At 45.7% G+C, this 15,461-nt stretch overlaps 2 protein-coding genes across 2 annotated transcripts; one reads left to right on the top strand and one right to left on the bottom strand.

Annotated features, from left to right (window-relative positions):
- Positions 1–489: 489 nt before the first annotated feature.
- Positions 490–7,194, bottom strand: nmdyn-D6 (nucleoside diphosphate kinase 6). Its single transcript, XM_070540344.1, has 6 exons — positions 7,060–7,194; positions 6,566–6,668; positions 4,203–4,242; positions 4,024–4,107; positions 2,963–3,039; positions 490–1,168 (listed from the first exon to the last, which is right to left on the bottom strand). Exons 1-6 carry the CDS (start codon positions 7,135–7,137, stop codon positions 999–1,001), a joined length of 552 nt encoding a protein of 183 aa, XP_070396445.1. The 5' UTR covers positions 7,138–7,194; the 3' UTR covers positions 490–998.
- Positions 7,195–7,559: 365 nt separating this feature from the next.
- On the top strand, positions 7,560–14,626 carry LOC139060979 (WD repeat-containing protein 18). Its single transcript, XM_070540343.1, has 3 exons — positions 7,560–7,900; positions 10,368–10,766; positions 13,954–14,626. The coding sequence occupies exons 1-3, from the start codon at positions 7,583–7,585 to the stop codon at positions 14,563–14,565; spliced, it is 1,329 nt and encodes a 442-aa protein (XP_070396444.1). The 5' UTR covers positions 7,560–7,582; the 3' UTR covers positions 14,566–14,626.
- Positions 14,627–15,461: the final 835 nt, after the last annotated feature.

Consider the following 15,461-nt stretch of genomic DNA (forward strand, 5'->3'; position numbering starts at 1 on the left):
GGCCTGTATGATGTATCAGTTCCATCCGCTCAGTTCTATGCCACTTTTATCTATCGTTCACGGCCGCCTGATTGCATTGATAATGCGGGTGGAGCGCCGCTCTGAACCCCTGACGAAGTGCTACAAGGGATGCCATTGGAATCGAATTGTTATGTCGTCTTTGCCCTGAGCACCAGTGTTGCCTACCATATTTTGAAAATTTTCCCTACAAACAAACCAGGATATCGTTACATACTAATACAAGCGATGATGCATTGAACGCCAGGGGCACAATGCTGTCTGGCAAGAGATCTAGAAACATTACGTAAGAACAGTACCAATACGCTACTCAGTAGGACACAATGCTAGCGAACATCGCAGGTGTTGCAATTTGTGGCTTGGTGGGCAAGTCGGCAAACTTATTGAGCAAGAATGTTGTACATACTGCGGTAGTGCTCAGCCAGAGGTTAACAAAAAGTGCATATATAAAAAATAGTGCTGACACTTGAAAGTGTAGTCCTACAGAAGCGATGTGAAAATCTTGTATATATAATACAAATACAATTGTAGTACACAGGGCTGCTATGGAGAGGCGAAATAGGAACAGAAATGAAAAAGGAAGTTATAAAAACTAATTGATATGTCGTGCGACTGAAAGACAGCACTGTTGTGTAGGAACAACAAAAGCTTAAACCTCTAAACACATTGTTACGTCAATGTAATAGAAGTAAATTTGATGTGATGAAATCTGGTGTGAAACTTTAACATGCTACATGCATACTATACACAAAATTTTAGTGTATATACTGCTGCTGGTAAGTAGGAGCCAGTGCATGTCAACAGTGCACACATCATAATGCGCATTTTGGTGACCAAGTTCGCAGACTTAAACATTGACGGCATCAAAATGCTTTTAAAAAGCAATACTAAGAAATTTGGTTTGCAATGGATACACACAGTTTTCAAAAGGATGTCACTGAGTTGGTAATGAGGCGCTCGGCACGACACAGAAACGAAGCTTAGGTGCTGCGTTGCTGCTCCTGTTCGTCGACCACTACGTGCTCGCATCGTTCTAGGTCGAAGAAGAGTTTCGCGCGGCGCCAGCGTTGCTCCTCGTTCAGGTACCACATGTCCTGGTCAAACTCTGGGAAGAAGAAGCCGATCTCGCGCCTGGCTGAATCCTCGGAATCTGCAAAATGCATTGATGGGTGAGCTTCTGTGTAAATGCTATCGTGTCAAGCGTGCAAGGGATACAAGCAGGCAAAGGCCGAATGCCAAATTTATTTCCATAGGCTCAATGGGACACTAAAGAGAACAATTATTTGAGGTGCGTCACTAGATTACCCTTCTTTGTTCCCAAGAAAGTCGCCCTTGCCATTACAAGACACTTGGCAAGCCAGAAAAGAAGCAAACATGAAAGCCGGTTGGCACCACCGCCAACCGCACCGCCGCCAACGCAAGCGCACATTGTGTGCTTGCGTGAGAAATTAGAAATAAAACGAATGGACACCTGCCTGTCCACTGCTTGGCATGCCCATGGAAGCCGATCATGAAGAAAGTAAAGATTTTGTGCTGCTGCCTAGATAGCCGAGCCAGAGAGCTACTCGAGGCGTACCATATTAGAAAGAAGGGACAAGACTGTGACAGTGACACCTCAGTTTATTTACACAACAGTGAGATGAGGCTTATAGATGAGCATAGGTAGGTCGTGTTTTGCATATACAAGGCTTTTCTTTCCTTTATCTTTTCTTTATTCTTTCGTGCACGCGCAGTGGTGTATGTCGTGGGGGTGTACTTATATGTGGTCTTTGTGGAATAAACATTAGTTGCAAGTCTGCGCCCGTCCTTGTCCCGTGCTGTCTCTGTGGTCCGTTTGTTAACGCAGTTAAACAATGTTCGTTAATATGTACCAACTCGCCCAACAACAAGTTCTTCTAAACTTGAAATAATACTTCATATGTCTAAACTAATTCAGTGTTATATTTAGTGTCCCTTTAACACTCTTATCCTATAAGAGGCCGACGACAAAATAATGTTAGACCACGTAAAAAGCCTAGTTTCAGTTAGTGTATGGTTGACAACATGTCTACGAACCTCAGGATCTCACAAAATGCTCAATTTCTGAGCTGCCCGGCACAGTAGCCGGTAAAACCATACATCACAATGTTGTTTGCATACACTAGCAGAGGCTGAAAATGCGAATACCAGGCTGTGTTGTGAAGCTGCCAATATATTCAGCTTTCTCTCAGACCTTGCTGTCCGTAAATTTTTGTGGTTGACTGTACATATATACAGCAGTCCCCGTCCAAAATTTTTACATCTCAAATATCAGTGGATGCGTCACAAACAGCGAGCAAAAACAAACATTTTTGTTACTGAAACCACAAAAAGAACGCTGCCCTTGCAGCTTGCCATAAATTATGCTCATCATGAAACACAGAAATACGATGCATGGGCATAACCTCCGAGATCAGGTGACGTTGGCAGCACGCTGAAAATCTCGGAGGCCATGGTGTATGATTTTCATCATATCCACTATCTATCTGGTGCCCGCGTAGTCTGCTTAGGTGCTACTTAAAAGCTGTTATCAAAAAAATTTTTCAAATGACAATTACCAGCCCAGCAGCTCTGCCAAGATTGTTTCAATATGTGCTATTCAGTTATGACTAATTTAATAAAAGTGAAATTTTGTTGCAGTCGGCCTCAAAAGCCTTCTGCATCATGTGACCAGCCATATGGCGATGGGGTGATTTCTCGCATTACTGAAGTTAGTCTTTGCCACATGTTTCGGGTCTACATGTGTTCCTTATATAAATTTGTATAAATTTATCATCAACAATAATTTTTTTAATTCAGGCTTTTCATAACAATGACATTACACTGACTTTATTTTTCACACTCTTAACTGGCATGTTGAGGGTAAGCCTTTTTATTGGGTGCAACTTAATTTCATGCAGGATGGACATGTTAACATGACACTGACCTGATCCATGACCAGCATTCCGTGTGTCTGTCAGGCCAAACCTTGCACGAATGGAATTGGGGGCGTCATGAATAGCCCTGCAAGGTTAGAACCTTAGTAGACAAGCACAATTTTGCCGAGAACAGCCATTAAAAATTTGTTGAGTCATGTGTTGGTAAGGAGTTTCTGTACTGTCGCTTATTTTGTCCCATGCTCCACGAAACTTCGCGGTGAGCTGCGTGAAAATGCTACTAATATCTATTAAACTTTACTCAAATATATATATACACATGCGTGGGTGTGTGTGTGTGTGCGCATGTGTTTACATATATATGTGGAATCATTTATCCGTAGATCCTCCACGTTGTGCATGCTATGCTGTGCCATCCATGGCAAGTTATCTTTTCATCCACTTTCATCTCCTGTTACCTGCTTCATTGTTTGTCACTGTGTGATTGTGAGCAACGACAAATCAAGCCCTTCAGATTCCCCTATTCTTTTATATTATTTGTTATATCCTGTATTTGCTATAAGCATGTATACTTTATGTGCTGATATTGGCAAGGAGCACTCCAGATTTCTTCCTTTGTATTTGACAATTCGTTATACCCATGTTTGTTGCATCAAAGCTAAATTGTACTGTAATGTACAAGGATGATGTTTTGTTATAATGCAAAGTTTTTGAAAAGAAAGCAGTGCGCTACCATTGCAGTTCAAAGCGGGAAACATCACTGAAGTCTGCTAGTTCTTGTATTCGCATTCATCATGAAGTGATGCTCCCTGCAGTGATTTCCATCTGTTCCTACTTCTATACTCTTCGTCAGTGTTTTACTTTGGTCTTAGTGGCCTATCATCTCATTCTTTCTTTTCTTGCCTTCTTCCTATCTTCTATTTTTTGCTTCTGTCCCCTCCTTGCCAAATAGTAGGCAGGCATTGTGGCCCTTCTGGTGGCAATTGCCAGCCTGCTGTTTGTTTTCTTTTTCTCTCTTTCAGTTGTACAGATTTTTTTAAACCAAATAACATTTGAATAGGATTGTCAAATGGCTTCGCTTGACATAAAACACGAGCAAAAGCTCTCTTACCTGAACACTTGGGTTGGCCCGAGGAGTGCACGCCACTCTTTGATGCCATTCTCCTTTGCCAATATGTGGACTGACAGTGGCCCACTAGCAATACAGATGGCATATGAAAAGCATGGACTGAGTTACATGACTTTATTTTTCTGGACAGCACAAAACAGTGAAGCATGCAGGGTACATACCTGGACATAAAGCTTGCCAGCCTCTCGAAAAAGAATTTCCCTAAAGCGCAAAAACAAAACAATTGTACCATATTAGTTTTCACTCCTTGGAGTTGGCTAGCCTTTAAAAAAATAAGAAGAAAAAAAAGAATACACTTTTAAAATAGAACAGAAAACTGCATAATAGCACAAATTTTTCAAATGAAAAAAGAAGAGAGAACTAGAACACTGTTAGAAAGATGTTTTCAATGGTTCATACTAGTCAGGCTGTGTAATAGCCTTGTAATACAAAGACATGGACAATTTGTAGATCTGAGTCAACATGAAATTGAGGCACGTTAATATTTGCTATCATGCCAGTGGGCAGATGCAAAATTCGAGGGGAAAGAGGAAGTTTGCAATTAGTCCCAGGTTTATTATTATTCTGGCTTGAAAAATCTTCAGGACAGTGGTGCACTGTTTATTTCTAGCATTGTCACTAGGTCTCACTTGTGTTCCTTTATTTATTTAAGCCAAGTTGCTTAAAGAAAACACTGACAAGAAAAGAAAAAAGGATAACCTTGCCAGTAAGTTCTTGCTTGATTTCTGCTTTTTAAATCCTGCAACGTGTCTTATTGATAGTTACATGATATTCGTTCGTACTAACATGTGGCAAAAAATTTATGTGGGAACCGTTGTTTTCCATTACTACGTGAGCACTAGAAATGCAAGTGCTTTGTTGTCATGCTGGATGCAGTGCTTTCCAAGTTTCCGTAAATTTTTGGTGTGGCATCTATTAAACATCTAATAAAGTTGAACAGCTATTGTATGCATCGTACCATTTAGCTGTGCAACATTTAATTAGCTGCTTCACTGAAGTTTAATTCACTTAACACAGACAATATTTCTTCATGTCCTACTAATCAATAAATGCGTGATAAACTGTCAGCGTCAATGTTGTCTGGGCCGTGCGAATTCCTCGCTTGCTAGGTCAGACAACGTCGACGGCACCGCATTGGTTGCATCGTCTAATAAAGTTGAACAGCTATTGTATGCATCGTACCATTTAGCTGTGTGACATTTAATTAGCAGCTTCACTGAAGTTTAATTCACTTAAACATAGACAATATTTTTTCATGTCCTACTAATCATTAAATGTGTGATAAACTGTCAACCTCATTGTTGTCAACCTCATTCCTCGCTTGCCAGGTCAGACAACGTCGACGGCACCGCATTGGTTGCATCGTCCCGACTCGCTTTGCGTCGAAACCGGATAGCACCGCCACAGCAGTCGTCGACCGCAACTCTATCCCCGCACGACCTCTTCAAGACGTGCGCGGCGGCATGATTCCTGGCTACGAGGTGACAATTCTATCGCGTCGACCGCAAAGGCTGAAGTCCTTCCGCGCACTTATCCCCGTTCCATTACTTACGCAACCGGATATGTACTCGGGGGCACTCCGCGTATATTGACACTTGGCTTCTGGGAAAGTGTGCGAACGGGGGGGGGAATGACTTCGGTCGTTGCAGAAGCGCAGCGCGCGGTGGTCCCGAAAGTAGTGGGTGTCAACTTCATTGTCACTCCGCTCTGTTATCTCCCCGACAGGATTAGAAGCTCGCACAGGCGTGAGTAAACAGAGCAGCGGGACGCACGCAGCTAGGGCACGTGTGTTTCGGAAGAACTCTCGGCGTACGGTTAGAAGATGTGTTTGTAGAGATAACGCTGGCTGCGAGCTCCGCGTCGTCTGCTGGAACGCGTTCAACGCGCGGTAGGCCGGCCGGCCCGGCTCCGGGTGATCTTTGATAAGGCATTTCACTCGCTTTTTCGGGAAAGCGGAGCCCTAAGGGAAACACCCTGTGCGACGCAATTGGACGATACGCGTTAGTTTTACCTTCGAAGAGTATCGTCGCGTCGGTATATGCATGAGGACCAGCGCCGCGTCGTGCAGTACGCGACACTTTCGAAACCCAGGAGCAGGCGACACGTTTGGTCTAGAAACTGGTGCACCACGACGTCTACGAGCCGTCTGCTCGCAGACTTTAACAAAGCCTCTTAAAATCTGGCCGAGGACAAACAGCGCGCGCGCTGTGGAATGGTCGTTTAAAACGAAAGAAAGCACTTTGTAATTTGTAATTTTTTCCTTTCTTTTAGAGGGGGGGGGGGGGGGAGTTGTTTATTCTTTTTTGCGGTAACTCAAACTGAAGGACCAGAGCTGCTTTTTTTTTAAATCACTTAGCTCGACATGACGGATGAGGCGAAATTCAATACAATGAGAGAACAGCTGTTTCGCAACATATGTTCACTCTGGCTCGCAATCACGCTTGCAAAGGGACAAATACGTACGTTGCGAATTAACCGTGAACGTGCGGAACGAACTGGGGCGATACACATTTATCAACCCTACCTTGATGCTCGGCGTAGAATTTCTCCATCTGTTCTCTGGTGTAAGATCCCATCTTACTCTTGACGAAGATGAAATCGTTCTCCAGGATCACCTGCCGAACGGCCTGCGCGAAATTAAGATAAGTAAACGCCACAGGTTTGGAAGGCCACTATCGCGAAAAACCAATATCTTCGAGCTTCTCCACTGAAATAGTCGTTCGTCAAATTGTTTACGACAGCCGCGAGTTTCGGCTAAGGATAACGTCAAACAACGAACAGAACACGAAAATGAATCAACAGAAAAAACGCGTACGTCCCTCCCTTATTGTTTAACCGCGCATACTGTTTTCTTTTTTCTTTCGCGCTATTCTTGCCGAAAAGCGCAAGCTCTTCAGCGAGGTGGTCGAGTCAGCCGTCAACCGCGCTAATTGATCGCGTCAAGGACACTTCCTCCTCTGTGCAGTGGGCCGACCGATTAAAAATGGTTCCGAGAAAGTTCGCGATCGCCCGTCTCACCTCGAGTTTCATGGGGATCTTGCAAACATCGGGCTTCAGGATCGCCAGAGTCAGCTGCAGCTTTCGCGTGATGCACATGGCTTCTGTTGATGTGACAAGTGGCGACCTCCTTGACTTCCCGGCGGCGTACGGCACACAACTAGAGAGGAGCGCGCGTGGTGAATCAACTTGCACGTGCGCGCGGCGTGCGCGCGTGTGTCTTTCCACGCGTCTACCGCGCCTAGCGACCTACTGAGCCAACGCACATACGTGCCAGCTGTCACGGTTCTAACTTCTATGTTTTCGCACCGTTTGCGCGTCGAACAACGACATCTGCCTCGTCGTAAACATGGATGGCAGTTCTAACATGGTTCTAACGCGCAACAACCATCCTCGAGTCCCACAGCGGCCGGCGGTTCGCGTCGCGCAGCCTTGTACGTGTTTAAAGTTGGCGCATCACTACCGGCACCTAGCGGAGCTTTTGGTGGTTCGCCGTGACGAGCAGGGCTAGACCGGCTGGGCGCGTTTTGATGCAGCGGAAGAAATGGCGTCGTTCGAATGCATCTTCACGAGCGACGGCGCCGGCCAGTTGTGGAACACTTGCGTGTGGGACATTGTGTCGGCGTCGGTGCTCTCGCAGTACAAGGGAGGTGCGAGCAGTCCGCGCACGCTCTGTCTGTTGGGCTCGGACTACGTGGTCGGCGCGCAGCACGACAAGCCGCTGCTGCGGGTCTGGTCGCTGCAGCGTCGCGATCAGATCCAGAGGCAAATCGTGTGCCCCGGCAGGGTCTCTGCGCTTGCGGCGTCTCCGGACGGCCTGTACTGCGTGGCCGGTATAGGCGACAAGATCTACCTGTGGCAGGTGAGCGCTGTCGCCCGTGCCACGCTCTCGCAAGCGCGCACGTGCTGGTGGTTTCTGGTATGAGCGCGCGCGCGATATCTCTCGTTCGTGTGCCGCACGTCGCCGGAAGGTCGAGCGGGTTGCCACTTTTGTCACATCAACAAAAGTGCAGTGTACTACAATTCTTCGACAGAAGTGTGCGGCCGTCGCCTTCGTGTTGTGTGCAGCTACAGAGACTACATGGCATGTAGTTTTTTGCTGTCACCGTTCCCGACTGTTGGGCAGGATAGGCTGGGCTAGTTTCTTGTGACGCTGAGCTTAGTGTCACCAATCCAGGAGGCAGAGGAGGAGGGGGAGTAATAGGTGACACTAAGCTCAGCGTTACCGAAGAAAACGCACAGACGCACGTGCCTCGTGTAGCCGTACATTGTGTTGGTACACTTGTTCGTAGGAAGAGGAGACGCCGGAGGTGTCTACGTTTGCTTCGCGTCTGACCACAAACATTTTTGAAACGCTGCAACGGAAGCTGCGCGAGAAATGGGCGGAGAAAGACGAGGCAAGCACCGCATAAAAGAACAGAGCGCCGACTGCCAACTGAATTTGGAAAAGGCATCCAACATTTTTTTCACGCACACAGAACGAGATAGTGAGATGCTGCGTGCGTGCAATGCAATACTATCACGTCTCTGTTTGCAATTCACATTCTAGCTGGGCGAGCGACGGTGTACTAACACTCTTGTTAGCAGCAGCCATTTTGATGAAAAATGCCTCTCTGATCTCGCAATCATGCTCTGTTTTTGCCTGCTGTAAAAACCTACTCTTATGGAGAAAAAAAAAATGCATGTGCACTCTTTACAATGAACTGCGAACATCCTGCTGTACCCATTTTTAAAATTTTTTCGGTCTTGCCTTGCACGTTCATTGACGCATGTTCTGTCTTTCCTATGTATTAAACTTTACTTCAGCTTAGCCCAATGTTGTATATACCGCTCATGCACTGTTCATAAACCTTTTTCTTGTGGTTGGTGGAACATGCTGACAGTTTTTGATTTTGCAAAAGGTTACACAAATTAGAAAGCTTGCAGGGAGCATACAGAAAAGTAGAATGACATGTTTACTTGCAATTTTATTTATAGATTGTGCGAAAGATTATGTACATGAGGAACTACATGCACTGCTACTTTCACTTTTTCATTTTTTGCTTTGGTAATTGCTTATGAGCCTCAATTTTTTGTAGAAGCACCTAAAACATAGTTCGGGTGCCGACGGCCCCTTCGGTCGGCTGCCGTCTTCCAGATACTGCACGAATGGGATACCGGGTGGGGTGTATCTTCCGTCGCGGAAGATTCCGGTCCGTAGGCGGGAGTAAATCGGGCGCCTTCCTACGAGAGATGGGTCAAAGGAATTCAGACATCCAATGTTTGATGGCCACTTTATCTGGTTTGTAAGGCTGCCCTCAAGCTGTTGTTCACATGATTGGCTGTCTGAATAAAGGTAGAAGCAATGCACTGTTTCGCACTTGCTCAAGCAGTGCACTGTTGATTAAGTCGCTATGCATGCTGTTATAGATTTGGGAAATCTACGTGGTCCGACGTTACATATGCCAAACACACTTGTTTACTAGAAGAAAAATGGAGTAGTTGAACATCCACAAAATGCTACTGTTCTGTGGCCATACATGTGAAAACTTAAGACTCAGAGAGGCTAGTAAAATTTGCTCCAATGGTGTTGGGCTGCTAAGCACGAGGTCGCAGGATCGAATCCCAGCTATGGCAGCCGCATTTCGATGGGGCCGAAACGTGAAAACACCCGTGTACTTAGATTTAGGTGCACATTAAAGAAACCGAGGTGGTCCAAATTTCTACGGCGCACCTCATAATCAGATCGTGGTTTTGGCAAGTAAAACCAAATAATTTAAACTTTCTTTAAGTTTGCCAGTTTATTAGTTGCTGTATCGTGAGAAGAGATAACTGATCCTTTTATAAGTATTGCCACGTAATCATCTACATACCTCTACATGTGAAAAACAGGCGATTCCGTTACTTTCACTGATTCAGTTGATGGAGGATATTAAAGAAATTACATAAAATAGGCCGTTACACATAAGCAGGCCTCAGTCATGGTGGTCAATTTATCGTAAATCAGTTTGCAATGCTGTAACTCTGCAGTTGTGTGCAAAATGTGTGCTACCCTCGTCCTCCCCTCCCTTCATGTTGTCTGTAAAATTTTTATGAATTTTGAAGTTTACATATTGGCAGGTATGCACAAAACGTCTAAAGCCAGATGAATAAAGATGAGACAAATTCATGTACTGTTCATCATTCTCATGCCAGCTGAATGATCACAGTACCAGAATTCCTTGTATTACTTTTTCTAAGAACTTCTACGGCCAAAACGGCATATGAGGACATGACACCGACACCATGCGTGGCTGCAGTTTGGGCATATTTGCTATTGCAATACAATGTCTCTGCTGTTTTTGTCTTAGGTACCATCAGGTGACCTTCTCGCCGTGGTGAGCCGTCACTTCCAGTTGATCACGTGTCTGCGTTTCACCGATGATGGTGGCCGCTTCGTTTCGGCGTCACGGGACGGCCAGGTGCTGGTCTGGGACCTGGCCGAGGTCGCCTGCACCGCCACGCGGGGACCCGCCGAGCCCATGCACGCATGGTCACAACACAGCTACGACGTCACTGACGTCCACATCGGTGCCCTTGGTGGGACACGTTGCTACACCTGCTCGGCCGACCAGACGTGCCGTGTGTTCGACATTGACAGCGGCGAGATGCTGGCCACCATGGTGCTCGACGCCCCGCTGACGGCGGTCGTCACAGATCCGGCCGAGGACCGCATCTTCGCCGGTTCTGGCACAGGAAAGATATTCGAGGTGAGCTCTCGTCGGTGACCTGTTGATCACTGCGTGTGGAAAGAACTGCGGGCATTCTTTGGGATGGTCGAGTTGGAACTCAAAATTTGATTGCTGTGTAAGTCAATTATGTTATGTGACACCGTATGACCTTCTTTCCACAATACCAGGAAAAGAAAAAGCTCTCCTACCTCAGGAGAAGGCTTGATCAGCCTGAAAATAAGCAAAAAATATAGGGACTAATTTATCACTAGTCGCCAGCCACCTTGAATTCCTGCAACAGCTTGCCATTGATTTTGATCGTGTTTGCTCACTTCTAGTAATTTTATATCTGTAAAAATGGACAGTACTGTTTGTAAAGGAGTTTTGAAAACTTTTGCTTTACCACAATAGCTAAAATACAGGAAAATACTAATTTGAAATCCACAATGTCATGTCGGTGAACCACCACTAGTGTTATAGCACAAAATTTTAAAAAGGAACTAGAGATTGTTTCTTTAATTTCTTGAACCTCTTACCACGAACGAAAGAATATTTTGGCAGTCTAAAATGATTTACTTTTACTTTTTCTAGTGATCCTTAAAAAGCATAGCAGTATATCGTAGGTGAATGAGGCCAAGGGCATATTCACACTTGTGCTGATTTACATTGGACTATTTTTCGAAATGCAATTATTTAACTAATGATTAGGTTTAATTATGGAAGTTCTTAAATATATGGTTGAGAGCATAAGTTGAATTCACAGTAGTGGTGGACCGGTGCTCAGACACTATCATTCAAGTTATTCCGATGACATTATCTTTTACGTGGTTCCTTTATCCCCAACTTTGTAGAAAGCCCACATAATGTGAAAGAAATATAGATAATGTGCATCTGGATAGCAGCATTTGATCTCAATGGTGTTACAAAAGATCAAAGTGCTAAACGAGGCTTCAGAAGAGTGAACATCCGAGCATAGTCTCTAAGATCTCACGTGAAAGCCACATCTGTGCACATGTGTATGCAACTTTACCTGCGTCTTCGAAGCAGTCTTCTATGCTTAACTAAAACACGTCTTTTATGATGTTTCGTGTCAGTGCTAGTTTCTGCTGCCATAATTGTCGTGCTGGTTCAGTACATTTGGTTTCCTATGAGCTTCTGTTCTTTGTATACTGTTAAAGTAAAAGCTTTATATGCCTACCATATTTATGGTGTTTGTTGTGCCTGCCGCTGGGGGCTATGTTTCTTACTTGAGACACTCTGAGGGTCATATTTTCAGCACTGTAGCCAGCACTGCTAGTTGAAAATGAAGATAGTAGTCCAACATTTAAAAAAGAAGTGCATTTAGCTGCACCGTAATTAATTGGCAACCCACAATTCTGCAGTTTCAGTGGGACAAAATGGGCAAAAAGGCCATCTTTAGTGACACTTTCTTTGTGACATCCAGTGGTTTAGGTGCTGTAGTTAGTGACAGCGCGGTGTCGCGTTTTCTGATTTCTGCTGCTTTTGAGTGAAAATGGAGGAGAGGCCATCTCGCGCGTTGCTTGGTGGAACAGTTGACAGATGCGTCACACCTCTGACATAAGGTTCAGCAGTTCAACTCCTGGAAGAGTTCTGAACAAAATGGTTTATTCTACGCCTTTTGAGGGTCCCGAGCACAGATCTCTGGATGTTGCCAACCACTCTTGCTGGTAGCACCTTGCGTAGCCTGTGCGACAGCAACCTCGGCTGTTGCCAAAGGCTTGCCACTGAGGCATGTTTACCATAGGTGGTAAGAACGTGACCCAGCCTGAGATACACCTTTTACATATTACGACAATGTATTTTATGTATAGCTTGCAGAGAGTTTTAGCTTGTCCGTAAATGTTTACGTTTGCAGAATAGTACCTGGTTACTGGAGAGGTACGTGGCAGCAACAACGCTGTTAGTTACATCTTGTGACACTAAGTTTAGCCCGAGAGCACACAGAGCTCATACTGCAGTGACCTACCATTAGTAGGATCTTGATGAGGGCTAGCTGGTTCATATTTAAAACTGAGGTTGAACAGTTTGAACAAAACAACATAAAGAAACAAATACCACAGATAAGCGCTTTCTGCCAACTGGAAGTTTATTTGACAATTTCAAATAAACTTTCAGTTGGCAGTCAGCGCTTGTCTGTGGTATTTGTTTCTTCGCGTCCTTGTTTTATTCGTGCTGTTCAACCTCAGTTCTACACCTACCATATTATACTTAACTGCTGCTGTGGAAGGAGGGTATTCAAATTGCACACAAGCCTTTCACCACACTCAAGCACCTAATGCCGAGTCTGAAATGAGTGGTTGCCTGCCAATGTATTCTCCTGCACTGGTTGCCTGGTGTCTTATCTGAACCTGCCGCGGTTGCTCAGTGGCTGTGGTGTTGGGCTGCTGAGCACGAGGTCGCGGGATCGAATCCCGGCCATGGCGGCTGCATTTCGATGGGGGCGAAATGCAAAAACACCCATGTGCTTAGATTTAGGTTAAAGAACTCCAGGTGGTCGAAATTTCCGGAGTCCTCCGCTATGGTGTGCCTCATAATCAGAAAGTGGTTTTGGCACGTAAAACCCCATAATTTCATTATTTTTTTTTTGTCTTATCTGTGTGGGAAGGGGAAACTAAAGACTGCCCTAAACTACTGCAGCAGCACAGAAATGACCTCCATCGCTTGGACAGCCAGTACAGTGCTGAACTGGAGTGTGTATTGCCGCTGGAAATTCTGATAACATTGCTGTCGGGATTTCAGTCACATTCTTGGTCAGTGGCACAAATGTGACAAAATGTAGCGTTTTATCGAATTCTGTTGCGCTGAAAGCTTTTGTGGTTAGCTGTACAGCTGCTGTCAGACTTAACCCAAGCAATGAAGACATATTTTTGCGGCTCAACATTACAAAAAAATGCAGTCATCATCACATGCTTTGGAAAGGCTCCACATTAATACAGCACATTCAAAGCACCCCTGTTAAAGTAAGCTTGTTCTCAGGTTTCAGCACCATCTTGGAAGTACAGCAAAAGAGCAAAAATCAGACTAGGGTCCAGATTTCTGAGCGATTCTATGCTATGGCAGCAACTGAGTGAGCCAGTGGCTGTCGTCGCTGCCCATGCTCTGCATGCCTTCATTTTTATCTGCAACATCCTCCACAAGAGAGGAAAAAGGGTGGTGTTCAGGTCAAGTGTGACGCCAACGGCAACTGTATGTTTCGTTCTTGCAGGTGGCCCTGTACAAGTGGAACACGGGAAACAAGCGACCAGAGGCAACGTTTGTTGGCCACGAAGGCAAGGTGACCTGCCTGGCAACGTCACTGGATGGCCAGTTGCTGGTATCGGGCAGCGAGGACTGCACAGCGCGAGTGTGGGATGTCGCTTCTAAGCAGTGCATACATGTCCTGCACCACAAAGGAGCCGTCACCAACGTACTGGTCGTGCCAACACCCGCGGCGCTGGCATCAATGCGGCCGTCACCACCAACGCTTCCACTGGGCGTCTTCAAGCGTACTACACAGGCTCCCAAGGATCCGAACGGAGTTCCCGTGCACCTAGACTCTGGTCTGGTGAGCATGATTCGTGAGGAGGAGGTGCGACGAAACGTGTTGCCACGCATGGACTGGGCTGAGGCGCTGCTGTCTATGTCATCGTCGTCTGCTGCTGGTGACGAGGAAGCAGACGACAACGATGAAGATGAGGACAGCGCTTTTGAGGGAGAGGAGGACTTGAGCAAGCAGGTGGCCATGCTCAAGGAGGTGAACAAGCAGCTGTACAGTTATGCCTGGAACTGCGTTCTGAGGCAGCAACAGGCAACGGGCAGTGATGTGTCATCGCTGTGAATTGAGGTTATCATGGTGTTTGAAGGATTGAGGAATAAACAAGGTGATGTGTTCTATGTCATTCGCCTGGAATTGCTTTTGGCAAGAAATGTGTACGGGTTCGGAAAAGCATTCTGCTGTCATGGTTCAGTAGAACCTAGTTCATACGCTCTGGAAAAAGAAAAACGAAATAAAGAATACTAACCAGAAAAACATAGGATCTGAAGTCACTAAAAGAACTTTACAGACTCACTGTAGTTGACATCTGCGTAATGCAAAGCATTGTGAGAATCGTTGCAGTAGAAGACTGGCAGGGTCTGAGCGGCCTGAAATGCACATTGTTGGTCTTGCGGCTTCAGTAAGCTTACATTTGTGCTCCTCAAATTTGGCCTGGGTCAGCAGCTCCTTGGAGTGGGGAATTTCGGCTGGAAGTTTTGATGTGCCCACTCGGCATGAAGTGTTGCAGCACGAGACTGACACACATCGAGCTGCCATGGCCCAAAAAACCCGAGACGCACTTTGACGTTTCCCTATTATAAAGTGTTTGAAGATGACGACAGGAAACTGAAACGAAATCAAATCGAGCTGGTTGGTGATGCCGTAATATTGGCGCCTACAATGCCGCCAGAGCAATATATGATGCTCACTTCACGCCGCCTGCAGCAGGGAACAGCGATGCATTTGAGTTATCGCCTATTAAAAGTGTGCAGTATGCTTCCAACGACACTATGCACCATGTGCTGTCAAACAGATAGTTGAAGGTGCTTATTGCAATATGGTTGGAGAAAATAACAGTGAATGTGGTGTACAATGAATGACCCGTGGGACATTTGCTGGTACTGAAATAAATGTGCATTGGCGTTTTCACGCGAGGCGGGCGGGCGAGTAGCGTGGGGAAGCTGCGGCGGTGGCTGGCT

This window comes from Dermacentor albipictus, chromosome 6 (genome assembly GCF_038994185.2).
Source record: "Dermacentor albipictus isolate Rhodes 1998 colony chromosome 6, USDA_Dalb.pri_finalv2, whole genome shotgun sequence".
Lineage (NCBI taxonomy): Eukaryota > Metazoa > Arthropoda > Arachnida > Ixodida > Ixodidae > Dermacentor > Dermacentor albipictus.

Excerpts from the sequence above, each read along its gene's own strand:
- nmdyn-D6 (XM_070540344.1), bottom strand. The coding sequence starts at position 7,137 with ATGTGCATCACGCGAAAGCTGCAGCTGACTCTGGCGATCCTGAAGCCC. Across the intron at positions 4,108-4,202 it reads CTGGCAAGCTTTATGTCCAG|TGGGCCACTGTCAGTCCACA; the intron begins GTATGTACCCTG and ends CTGTATTGCTAG. Across the intron at positions 3,040-4,023 it reads GGGCCAACCCAAGTGTTCAG|GGCTATTCATGACGCCCCCA; the intron begins GTAAGAGAGCTT and ends CTAACCTTGCAG.
- LOC139060979 (XM_070540343.1), top strand. The coding sequence starts at position 7,583 with ATGGCGTCGTTCGAATGCATCTTCACGAGCGACGGCGCCGGCCAGTTG. Across the intron at positions 7,901-10,367 it reads ACAAGATCTACCTGTGGCAG|GTACCATCAGGTGACCTTCT; the intron begins GTGAGCGCTGTC and ends TTTTTGTCTTAG. Across the intron at positions 10,767-13,953 it reads GCACAGGAAAGATATTCGAG|GTGGCCCTGTACAAGTGGAA; the intron begins GTGAGCTCTCGT and ends TCGTTCTTGCAG.